The 13386-nt window shown below is 35.5% G+C and overlaps 1 protein-coding gene across 1 annotated transcript; it reads right to left on the reverse strand.

Moving 5' to 3' along the window:
* Positions 1–259: 259 nt before the first annotated feature.
* LOC113297385 (transcription factor MYC2-like) lies at positions 260–2804 on the reverse strand. The gene has a single exon (XM_026545833.1). The coding sequence runs from the start codon at positions 2613–2615 to the stop codon at positions 609–611; it is 2007 nt and encodes a 668-aa protein (XP_026401618.1). The 5' UTR covers positions 2616–2804; the 3' UTR covers positions 260–608.
* Positions 2805–13386: the final 10582 nt, after the last annotated feature.

Raw genomic sequence — 13386 nt, forward strand, 5'->3', positions numbered from 1 at the left:
TCCCTTAACGGCTTGACCCCTGTGTCCCTTAAACGGTAAGCATTTTGGCTTTCATTTTTAGTTGTATCCTCTGTTAGAGAAACCAATCATACTTCTACTACATTCTTGTATCCTCTTCTACTACTGAAGAGGGAAAATAAGATTTACACATCAAACCCATAAGATTCAGTACAGCCATAATTTCTCTATTGAAGATGTAGACTCTACTTGCCTAAGAAAAAACATAATCAATCACACAACAAACAAAGACCTGATATAGTAGAGTTGATTAACAAAACTGAATTCATGAAAATAGAAATTCAAGGACATTCAACATACAACGTACAACAATAGATTATACTAACATTTCTAATTCAATAGAAACTTGAAAATCTCTACAAATTCAAATAACTTACTGCACCCCACAATTTCGGTGGTGGTTTTTGCATCTACAATTTCATCTATATACAACTTCAAGTACAAGAGTAGAACCACTTACAGGAGGATAGTAGTACTATTCATGTTTTCTTCTGCTAGTAGTTACTACCACTGTCCATTGCTACTACTACTTTAGAATAGCTGAATCCCAATTCTACGCCAATTTCACCTGGAAAAACTTCGCCTTTGGCCTATCGGTGATCAGCAACTCTGGATGCTAAAGCGGATTTAAGCTGTTCTTGAGTGTACAAACGACTAGACATCTTGACAGTAGCTTGTTGGATCATTAAATCTTTCACAACCGAAACACTAGCATAATTCACATCCAAATCAAGCTCTTTTAAGGCAGCCATTAATCTAGCAGCTGGATGATTCTTCTTATTACACTGAATTCTTATCATTGCTTCCCACCCCAAAATTTTGACATCAATATCCACATCAGGGGATTTATTTCCAATGTGAGCTAATAACTTGAGATCTGGATCAGGTGGAGCTGCTGACACAGAAGAACTTCTTGTGTCTTTACACGATAATTCCTTCTTCAATGAATCAACTTGTGAAACCAAACCTTCTTTATCTGATTCAGTATTTTGAAGCTTTGTGCGAAGCTCGTTAATGTAAGCAATTGCATCTCCTAAAAGCGAAGCTTTATCCATTTTCGAAACATTCGGGACTACTGCTCTTAAAGCATAGAATCTCTGATTAAGTTTCTCTCTTCTTTGTCTTTCAGCTTCAACATGATTCAATGGTTCTTCTCTACCATTTGCGGGTTTTCTCCCGCGTTTCCGAGGTCGTTTCTCTGTATCTACAACTCTGCTACTTTCAGCTTCACGGACTGAAGCTTCAAGATCAGAATGATCAGAATCAACTGTTCCACCAGCACCATTAGATTTTACAACACCGGAAGAAGGTATGACCACACCAGATGTAAATGAAAACACTGCTTCATCATTATTACTTCCTTTGGAAGTCACTGATTTCTTCTTTTTCTTATCATCTTGAGCAAATTGAGAATTATTAGAGAAAATATTACCATTCACAGCACTAGAAGAATTTCTCTTACTGCTGTCTCCAAAGCTCAAAATCTCACCAGATTCCGGTTTGCAAGAAGATGGTTGATGATGTGAACTGTTCTTTGTACTAGTTCCATCAAACCCATATTCAGAAAAATTTAATTCTCTTGTGAAAAACGTTTGAGTTTGGGTTTGGATTTGTGTTTGTTGTTGAACATGAACAATTGAGCTAGAAGGGTTTTCAGTTAGGCTACTTGAGCTATGATTTTCAAACTGAATAACTGGTTTAGAAACCTCAGCAACAACAGGTGGAACTGATGATGATTCCTTAATCTCTAACACAGGCGTCGGCTCAGAGATCCAAAGTAAAGAAGGGTCATTTTCACCTTGATCATTCTGTTGTTGTAGTTGTGACGATGATGCTGGCCATGACCCATTATCAGGACTATTGAAATTAAACAAAATCCTAACTTTATTCATAAGATCTGAACTTTGAAAAATGATTTCAGTAGAACCTAATTCAACAACACCATTAGCTAAAGGTATACAAACCATAGTTTGTAAGCCAAATAATTGAGCTTGTTTAGCTCTATCACAAGTAGAACTTAATAATCTATCATTACCAGTTAACCAAACAGGATATGAAGAGAAAAAAGCTTGACCTGGTAAACCACCACCATTGATAAAAGATTGAGTCATTGAAACAAGAAAAAACCATTCTGTATCTGTAACTTCTTCATCAACTGGATCATCAGCTGAAGCGGGTACCCCTGAAATCAATGAATTCAGTTCTCTTAAAACTTTTTTTCTATGTTCTTGTTCTGCTAAAGAAGATGGGGTTGTTTTTCTTTTCAATTTATCTTCTTCTCCTTTGTAATAACCATCTCCCCAACCTAAAAATGAAACCCCTGTGTTATCAACTGATGATTGCCAAAAGATTGCATAAGTCCAACTTTCTCTAGCTCCTTCAATTAGGATTTGAAGTCTTTGTTGTAAAGTTTCTTGATTGAAAACCACAGGTTGTGGTAGTTGCTGTTGTTGTTGCTGCTGCTGCTGTTGATCAGACGTTATTGTTGATGCAGATGATGATGGAGGCCAACTATTAGCACCAGCAAATGGAGAAGAAAGATCTGAAGCCATAAAAGCATCCATCATTGATGAATTATCATCTGTCCATAAATTCATTGTTGGTAATCTATAATCAGTGATGTAAAGTCAACCAAACCCCTAAAACCAAGAAGATGATGAGATACAGTAGCGATGGTGGGAGAGAAAGAGTAAGAAAAACGTGAAAAGTTTAGAGAGAGATAAAGGTAGGCGAGGAAGATATGAGAGAAAACTTGAATTTGGATTTAAATTTGGATTGAATTTCAAGTGAATTTCAGAGTAGATGATAATCATTTATTAGTTTAGTGTGAAAAGAGAAAAGAAAAGAAAGTGAGAAAAAGAGGAGAATAAGGTCTATATGAAAGATCGCCGATTTAATTTGGGAAAAACTCGCCTTATAATCTTTGAGAAAAAAATCTACTGTATTAGCTGTGCTCGTGCAATAAAAAAAGAGAAATCGGCAGCAATATTCTCTAGTCTGACTCTGCTGAAGGGTCCAAAACAATGATCTCGAAACGGGTGAATAGGTGCAAATCTAACGGAATCAGTGAAGTTCCGACAATGTAGTTAATTCCCGATTTCCATAGGGGACAATTTTGTCCGTTGAAATCTCGGAGTAACTACCGATTTTTTTTTGCACATAGATATAATAAAATACCACCAATTTTATTAAAAAAAAAACAAATTTTCATTTATAATAGTAGAAAACCAACATCCATATAAATTTCAAAAACGTTAAGGAGATTTTCAGTCAATTTTGGTCGACTCAACCAAAATTATATCAAGAATTCCGTCCAATTGCGGTTGATTCCTGCCAATTCCATCTCGGCGAAATCAAATATTTCGTTACCTTGAATGCTGAAACCGGAATTTCCGGCGGAATCTCGGCCATTTCGGCCGAGATTGACTACATTGGTTCCGAGTCGAAGCTGTCAACTCATTTTGTCCATAGTGGACATGGCTGTCAATAACCGTCGGAAATTTGAGATTATTTTCCAAAAATTCGACATCCTATAGGATTTAATCCAATATATCGAAATTCGGATTTCGAAATCCGACTTTACCTACTTATCATATCAGAACCGGATCAATCAGGTCATATCCGATTGGTTTATGTTCGACATCCGTAGCCTAGGGATGTGCTAGTAATTTCCAATCCCCATGTATTAGATGTCGTCGACAACCTCTATTACTCTGTAACATTTTTTTAGAGAGAAAAGAAAGAGATCGAGGTCAAAAAAGATAGAGATCGATACAGAGAGTTAGAGACTTAGAGAGTAAAGATTAGTTTTGATTGTGGCCAGAGAAGATTAGTTTTTGATTCGGAAAACAAGTGAGATGGTGTTGTTTTGATTGTGGTCAGAGAAGATTATTTTTTCATTCGGAAAATAAGTAAGTAATCTAATCCCTTTTTTTATTTTTGTTAAAAACTTAAAGTCGATTCATGCATGATGTTTTGTTGATTATAAGTGAAGTTGGGATGATTGATGTTTCTGAAATTAGGGTTTCTCGTTGAAACTGGGAATTTCGGAATTAAGCTTTTTTTCCCCAAATCGGTTCCATGTTTGATGTTTCATGTTTAATTATAGATTGTTAGAGCATTACTCGGTCGAACCTACAAGTGTTGCTATCTCAAGTTTGTTGTCAAATTTAGTTGATCAAAACTATATCTTGGTTTCTAGTCTATATTTAGTCAAGTCTCGGATTAGGATAAAAGTGTGTATTTGAGTACCAGACATCACTGCGTTCTATCGTTTTTGAAGGAGAAAATCAACTGTAACTTTTGGAGAACTTCAACAACAAAAGGTAAGTGAAGACTGAACCACATATTACTCAAGTTTCACTTTTCTATCTATGAGACAATGCCGCATGACTAAATTGGACTTTACATGCACAACAGAAATTTCAAGACAAGTTTATCTTGTTAATTATTCTCGAAATATGTTGACTGAGCTTAAGAACATTTGTTCAAACTTGATGAATTTGGTTTAGAACAATTTATTGCTTATGACCTAAATCGTGATTCAAGTCAATCATTTAAAAAAAGCCTGGAATAGTGATATGTGTCATTGATGTTATTCAGGAATGTTTCAAATTGATTATTAGATAGATATATAACTATTGTAAATATGGATACAGGACAGTACACGTACCAGCTTACATACTGGAGCAACTGTTATAGGTCCGGAGCCGTAGTACATGCACCCAGTATACGTACCGGCGTATCTATAGTTCGGCAAAAACTTTTGTTACAAACACCGAGTATGAAAACCCAAAAAATTATGTGACTCGTGAACTCAGGATGGTACACTAGTATGCATACCGAATTTTTTTTGTGGACTCCTGAACTCGTTTTGTCTTAAGGGCATACAAACATGTTAGAGCATTGATCGGTCGAACTCACAAGTGTTTCTATCTCAAGCTTGTTGTCAAATTTAATTGATCAAAACTATATCTTGATTTCTAGTCTACATTTGGTCAAGTCTCGAGTTAGGATATATAGAAGTGTGTAGTTGAGTATCAGATATCACTGTGTTCTATCCTTCGAAGGCAAAGATCAACAGGAGCTCTAGAGAACTTCTTCAACAAAAGGTAAGTGAAGACTGAACCACCTATTTCTCAAGTTTATACCTTTCGATCCATGAGACATTATCGCATGACTAAATTAGACATTGCATGAATAACATAAATTTCGAGTCAAGTTTATCTTGAATATCGTTCTCGAAATATAATAAGCTTAAGAACATTTGTTCATACTTGATGAATTTGGTTAAAAACAATTTATCGTTTATAACCTAATTATGATTCAAGATTTAATCATTTGAAAATAGCCTGGAACAGTGATATGTGTCATTTATATTATTCGGAAATATATCATATTGATTATTAAAGAGCTATAAAACTACTGTAAATCTGGATACAGGACAATATGCATACCAGTTCATATACTGGGAGAACTGTTATAAGTCCAGAGCCGCAGTACATGTAGCTACTACACATACCGGTGTAGCTATAGTTCGACAACGACTTTTTGGTACGCATACCCGGTATCCTACCATAAAGAGTCTGTTGACTCGTGAACTAGGAAAGTACGCATACCTAGTATGCAAACAGGAAAAAATTTGTTGGTTTCAAAACCAAAAAGGTACGCATGCCCAGTATGAAAACCGTAAAATATCTATGTGTTCCTGAACCCATTTCTGTCTTAAGGGTATACATACCCGGTACACGTACCATGAAAAAAAAAATACTCACGAACAAGTACAATACATGTACTTCCCCTGTCGAATGTTTTCGAATGCATCGGAATTATTTATATGAGATAATAGGCATTTGAACAACTCTCTAAAAACACTATAAAGACATGTTTGATCACATTTGTGACTCAAGATTAAAGTTTTAAAGTGTTATATGAAAACGATTAAGCTTATTGTTCGATTGGATAGTTTCGGCTAACCTTCACGAACAAGTCATTGTACACGGTTCGGTTATGGTTCATCCTAACCAGAATGTATATTCTGCTATGTTAATCTCATGTCAAGTTTTTCATCTAATAGTGATTATTGATTGCTTGATTCCAAAGCTAACTTAGCTTATATCTAAAGCAACCTTAATCTTGAAACTCTATATAAGGAGAACCTCAAGCAATTGGGATCTTTGAATCCCTGACACCATTCTTGTGTGTCCTAGTTGTAAACTAGAGTCGTCCTTTCCTTTAAACCTTTTTAGGTTTAGCGACTAAAAAGACTTCACCTAGAGATTCGTGAAGCAAGGTTTAACTATCTTTATCTTGATAGTTCGTGTATCCTGATCTTGTTTTGATTGTTGAGCTTGCTCCAACAGACAATATAGATAAAAATCACAAATTTTCTTTGTCTCATACTTTATGATTCCACAAGTTTATACTTGTGAGGTGAATAATAATCTAGGTTGCTCTTCGAGAGTCATAAGACCGGATTCTGAGGTTTGCTAGACTTTGTCTATTGAAATTGATTTCCTGCCTGTTAGAGCATAAATCGGTTGAACTCACAAAGCGTTGGTATGTCAAGGTTGGTTGTCATATTTTAGTATCAAAACTCATCTATACTCGCTTGATTAAATACTAGAGTCAACTTCGTTTAGGTTGGACTAGAAAGTCTAGGAATGTTGAGACATACAAGTATTACTCCGAAGACCTGAAGAATGAGAAGAAGTAACGACTACAACGAAGACATCATCCTTCCACTTGAGGTTAGTAATATATACTTGATTTTTTTTCAATTCCTAACATATCTCTCAAGTCGTGCTATATTGAAAACATAACATGCGAAGCTGTATATATTGTATATATTACTCTAGTGATGAGACTTGGTCATAATAGTATGATCAAAGTATCAAGGAAGCATAGTACAAAGTATAAACACTTATCTTTTGAAACTTCGTAAAGGCGACATCGACATAATCTATTGTAAATATTTAGTTGATTATGTGTGCATCGTATAGGTATGATTTCATCCTAGAAAACTATGTACCTTTACATTAGTTTAAGGAACTAGATGTATGAACTTGTTTTCATAATCGAATGGGAAATCATGATTGGTCCTGTTATTCTTTGAATATATTTTTTTTTTGGATGACCACTGGAGTTGACAGTGGTAGAACCCATCTTGACTATGTTAAGACTTGAAATATAATTGGTCACGACCTATAATGAGTAGCTAGTTATGAATCGGTAACTTAGTGTAACCGATCACATGCTATGTTGGGATGCTAGATGTAACCGGTCACATAAAAATTTTGGATCAAAGTGTAACCGGTCACATGATGTATTGGAGGTTAGTGGTAATCGATCACGCGATAACCTCGGGAATCAAAGTGTAACCGGCCACATAGTTACCTTGGGAAACAAGTGTAACCGGTCACGATAGCTTCGGGAAGCAAGGTGTAACCGGTCTTGTAACTGATTACAACCTATCTTGGAAATCTTACTGTATCCAATCACAACATTCTTTGGAGTGATGGTATAGTAGGTTGGTGATCTAAAACCGTGGTTCACATATTTCTTCATGTTGTGTGTGAATTAGGGTTTAAGGGTTTACTAAGATGAAAAGCTTCATGATGTCGACATTATTGAACATGTACATAACTTTTATCATTTATTGTTCAAAGATATTCCTTGATGCTCAAGGTGATCCTGTATCGAAATAAAGGGAGAATCTTTTACTTAAGGTTTTTGGTTTTATGTGCTTTAATTACCGGCAATTAATACATAACTCTAGAGAATAAAAATTAGTAATGTGCATTTACTAATTGGAGATTTTATATGAGAGATTTCAGAAATATTGGACTACATTTATTGGAATTAGGAAAACCGAATTCGGGCATTCATTGCATATCTTAAGAATAATTTCGGTTTTGGAAATTCCTTGGTGTCCAAACAACCTTGGTCTATAAATTCCTAAGTTAGCATTTCTAGCAAACTATCATAAGAGCCAGGAAAATTTCATTTCTTGTTGTTTCTGGTGGAGCCGTATATTCAGAGAGGAAAATATCCTAATTAGGTGAAATCTCTTACGACCGCTCGTTTAAATACTTATGTGGGATCAAGAAGCTCTACGAGTACCGTTGGTGGGGAACTAGATATTGCAGTGTTATTAGTTTTCGATTATTGATTTGATTGACTAACGGTTGTTAAAACTTTGATTGTACCTAGTTTTTTTATTCTTGAGAATCTTCTTTTCTGATATAAGATCCACTCAGACTAGATCAAAGTATCGACGAGATCTTTAGAATTTTAGTTAGATCTAAAGACATCTTTTGATAATCCATTGTTAATAGACTCTGTTCTGTGTGTGATTGATCATAAGAGGATTCAAGCGTTGTTGTGCAGGTTTTTTGAAGGCCATAGAAGATTTGAAGACGAAGAAGAATTCGTATTAATTATTTTTTGTATCTTGTGGATTTAGTGCACAAACCTTGATCGACTGGGATCCAACTAGAATCGGTTTATCTTTGATAGACTTGATTGATTAGTTGTGTGAGATTTGCATCATTTTATAGTTTCTCTTTTGAGATCTATACTGATTGATTGCGAATCTAAAGATTGATTATTTCGGTGTTCAATATTTAGATTGATCTAACCATACAAAGGAGTTTATTAGATTAAACATAAGAGCCTTTGTTAACAACTCATTAATATCTTCTAGCAAGATTTATTAGAGTGGTTACCAAACAGATTCTTCCTTTGCTATTTGGAATACGATCCAAAGGACTTGTTATTCATGTGGGTGACTCTAGAAGTCCAAGGCGTAGGGATACTGAGGGAACTATGTAGCTAAGGGTAGTATGCTTGGTCTCAACTATGCGAAGTTGGTATTTGATTTTGTATAGCGGCTTAATTCTGAGAGTATTTAAAACTGGACTAGGTTCCGGGGTTTTTCTGCATTTGCAGTTTCCTCTTTAAAAAATCTTGTTGTGTCTTTTACTTTGTTTTACGCATTATAATTGTTATTATAATTAAGTAAAATACACAAGTACGTTAACTCCGTAATACTTGATATTGATCCTATAGAGTTTCAGTTATTTTAGAACCTATTATCAAGTACACACTTTGTTGTCGTACCGTCTCGATCTTGTATCCATAGTCAATCACACAAGTGATCTTGTTGTTGTAGTGTCTCGGTCTCGTATCCGTAGACGATCACACGAAGTGTGAACCGAATTGTTGTATTGTCTCGACTCTGTCCATACACAATCACTTTCGGTAGAGGACTTATAGGTTGATAAATTAAATATTGTGGTGTATTTGGGTACCCTCGTCCTATCACTACCTCACCTTGATATTTGATCAGAACGAAAATCACATATAGGCCTATCTGTGGGATGCAGATTAGTTTAAAGTCCCAATTGAGTTAAAGAAACTCTTAGGCTGTAAAGGACGCCAGCTAAGGAAATCAATTGCGCGGAGTCCTGCTGGGATTCAAAAGGCGTAAGGAGCGCGACTGTAACTGAATTGCTATGGCGGTTTAATTCGGGCCCAACTACATTTTAGTCCGAAATTCTGATCGTAAGATAGTGTCTGTAGCGTTTTAATACAATTTGGTATTCAAATATGGACTAGGTCCCGTGGTTTTTCTGCATTTGCAGTTTCCTCGTTAACAAAATTTATGGTGTCTGTGTTATTTCTTTTCCGTATTATATTGTTATCTTTATAATTGAAATATCACGGGTTGTACGTAAAATAAATTCAAGTAGATAAGTCCATTGCAATTTTTGGAGACGACTTGATTGATTCTTGGATATTGGTCTTTGGTATCGTCCAAGTACTCTCACGGAATAATCAGGTTCACGGACTTGTCTCTGATAACATTATGATTGCGAGAGAAAGAGATATAAGCTCTTCATATAATTGTCTATTGACGTTCAGTAAGTTGAACTCTCGGTATGGTATTCTAGTTTAGTACATACAGTTTTCCTAAGAAAAAGTTGGTGGTGTATTTTGGTACCCCCCCCCCCCCATTTTCAAAACCCGGTACACGTACCATGACAAAATAACTCATGAATTGGAAGTAAGTACACGTACTTACCCTGTTGAATGTTTTAAGATGCATCAGAATTATTTCTATGAGATAATCGACATTTGAACAACTCTCTAAAAAACACATCTAGACATGCTTGATCACATTAGTGTGAATCGAGATTAAAGTATTAAAGTGTTATATGAAAATGATTAAGCTTATACTTCGTATGGCTAGTTTCGGCTAACCTTTCATGAACAAGTCATTGCACACAGTTTGGTTACGATTCATCCTAACCAGAGTGTATATTCTGTTATGTTAATCTCAAGTCAAAGATTCATCTAAAGGTGGATATTGATTGCTTGATTCCAAAGCTACCTTAACTTAAATCTAAAGCAACCTTTTATTTTGAAAGTCTATATAAGGAGAACCTCAAGCAACTGGGATTTTGAATCCCGACACTATTCTTGTGTGTCCTGGTTGTAAACTAGAGTCGTCATCTCTTTTAAACCATCTTAGGTTGAGCGACTAAAAAGACTTCGCTTAGGGATTCATGAATCCAGGTCCGACTATCTTTATCTTGATAGTTCATGTATCCTGATCTTGCTACTGATTGTTGAGTTTCACTCCAATCAGGCGAGATAGATAGAAATCACAAAGTTTCTTCGTCTCGGGCTTTGTGATTCCACATGTATATTCCTCTATAACTATTATTTGTTGAAATCAGAGTAGGAATTACTTGTGAGGTGAATACTAATATAGGATGATCTTCGGGAGTCGTAGGTACCAGATTTTGAGGTTTGCTAGACTTTGTCTATTGCAAATGATTTCCTATCACACCTTAATCTTTGATCAAAATGGAAATCACATATAGGCTTATCTAATGGAGGTAGATTAGTTTAAAGTCTTTAATTGAGTTGAAGCAACTCTTAGGCTGTAAAGGAAGTCAACTAAGGGAATAAATTGCGCAGAATCTTGCGAGATTCAAGAGGCGTAAGGAGCGACTATAACTGAATTACTGTGATGGGGGATTCAGTCTCAACTACATTCCAGTCCGAAGTTATTTGTAGTAGGTTAGTGTCTGTAGTGGCTTAATACTTTTTGGTGTTCAAATCTGGACTAGGTCCGGGGTTTTTCTGCATTTGCGGGTTCCTTGTTAACAAAATTTCAGGTGTTGGTGTTATTTTTTTTTCCGCATTATATTGTTTATCTTTATAATTGAAATATCACAGGTTATACATAAATCAACCAAAGTAGATACACCATTGTAATTGTTGGATACAAATTGATTGATCTTTGGAATCGTCCATGAAATCTCACGACATAATCAGGTTGACGGACTTGTCTCTGGATTCATTAAGTTGTAACTCTCGTAATTGTGTTTGAGTTTAGTCCACACAGGTTTCCTAAGTAAAAGTTGGTGTGTATATTTTCGTACCCCCGCATTTTCAATTGGTATCAGAGCAGGCAAACACGCGCGCGAAAGATCTAATAAGTTTGTGTTTGAAGCAATCTGACTATATGGACAAGAGTGTTGTCTCTAATAGCGTATCACTAACTCAAATTTACCAGATCCCGAGTGTGTTCTATAAACCTTTGGAGATGATTTTGGTTGTGATATGAAGAAGATGGTCGAAAAACTTTGTCATGAGAAACATCGATTGATAAGGAAAACCGATAGACTTCACTGTGAATTTTATATCAAAGATTCCGATATTCTAGAGGGATATGAAAGGTAAAAAACTCTCCACTAAAATTGGATGATCAGATTAAAATTTCTAAAGAGATAATTGCAAAGTTAGGTGACTCAAAATCTGCTTTTGCGTAAAATCTTGGGATTCCGAAATCTGTTAAAAAATCCTCCAATATTACCAGGGATCTGAGTGATTCTCTTAATTCTTGTTTAAAAAACTGTCGACAGTCTGGAGATAAACGAGGCTTAGGCTTTGTTAAAACCGATGCGACTCAGGTTTGTTCAAAAGAGTCTAGTGATGGCACTTCTAAAACTGTTGGCTCGTGTATATTTTGGGATGCTTCCAATCATTATCAGTATATATATAAGCTTTTCAGGAAGAAATTAAAGGTTGAAAGTATTCTTAACAAGAAGGCTAGAATACTTTTTTCTAACCTTAATTACAAGTCTTAAAAATCTAACAAGACATTCCTTTAGGAACAGTGATGTTAGTATGGGAGCTTTTGCTTTCAAGTCAAGATCACCCTTCCAATGGTTTCTTGACAGTGGGTGTAGCTAACATATGACAGGTGACCTTCCTTGGTTTGTGAATTCGAGCGACTTTAATGGAAGACCTATAACATTCGGAGACGGGAGGTATTGCTACATTAGAAAAAAGGGAACGATCAAACTTCCTGGCGTGCCAGAAATTCATGATGTAGTTTAGTCAAAGGTATGACTGCAAATCTTCTTTATGTTAGTCAAATTTGTGACAAAGGCCATAAAGTTATCTTCAGTTCTGAAGGATGTGACATTGAAGATAAGTCTAGAAAATTAATTTTTCGAGGAATACGTGGCAAAAATAACTGTTATCTTTTGGATACTCAGTTTAATCTTTGTTGTAATCTGACTAAGATGGAATCTACGCATCTTTGGCATGAGCGTCACATAAATTATCGCCTTCTTGGCAAGATCATTAACAAAGAACTTGTAAAAGGTGTTCCCAAAATCATTGCTATGATCGATGGTGTTTGTGGAGCTTGTCAGAAATGTAAACAAGTAAGAGTTCCACACAAATCATCCGAAAAATTACCACCAAGGCTCCACTTAATTCAATTCATATGGATCTCTTTTGACCCGTTCAACAACCTAGTTTGGATGGATTCTTATACTTTGGTAATGGTCGATGATTACAACAGATTTACTTGGGTGGCATTCTTGGCACATAAAAATGAGACCCTAAGTGAGTTCAAGATTATTGTTAATAGAATCCATAATGAACAAGGTCGCAAAGTAAAGAAAATTAGGAGCGATCGTGGAACTGAGTTCAAGGACACTAAAGTGTTCGGATTCTGTAACCAACTGGGTATTATTCAACAATATTCACCACCTATAACTCCACAAGATAATGGAGTTGCATAAAGGAAGAATAAAAGTATACATGAAATGGCCAGGGTAATGCTCCACAAAAAAAACTTACCTCTAAAATTTTGGGGAGAAACTGTTTTTACAGCCAGCTACTTGATCAATCGTGTGTTAAAACCCTCAATTCAACAAATCTTATAATATAATCAGAACCCATCTTCAAGAATGTCGATATACAATCTATAACTTTTTCTTAAACCTAATTGTTTCCCTGAAATCTTAAATCAAATCATTCAACCTATGATTCAGCAGAAGT

Source organism: Papaver somniferum, chromosome 7, assembly GCF_003573695.1.
Source record: "Papaver somniferum cultivar HN1 chromosome 7, ASM357369v1, whole genome shotgun sequence".
NCBI lineage: Eukaryota > Viridiplantae > Streptophyta > Magnoliopsida > Ranunculales > Papaveraceae > Papaver > Papaver somniferum.

Coding starts and splice junctions, on each gene's coding strand:
- LOC113297385 (XM_026545833.1), bottom strand. CDS start 2,615: ATGAATTTATGGACAGATGATAATTCATCAATGATGGATGCTTTTATG.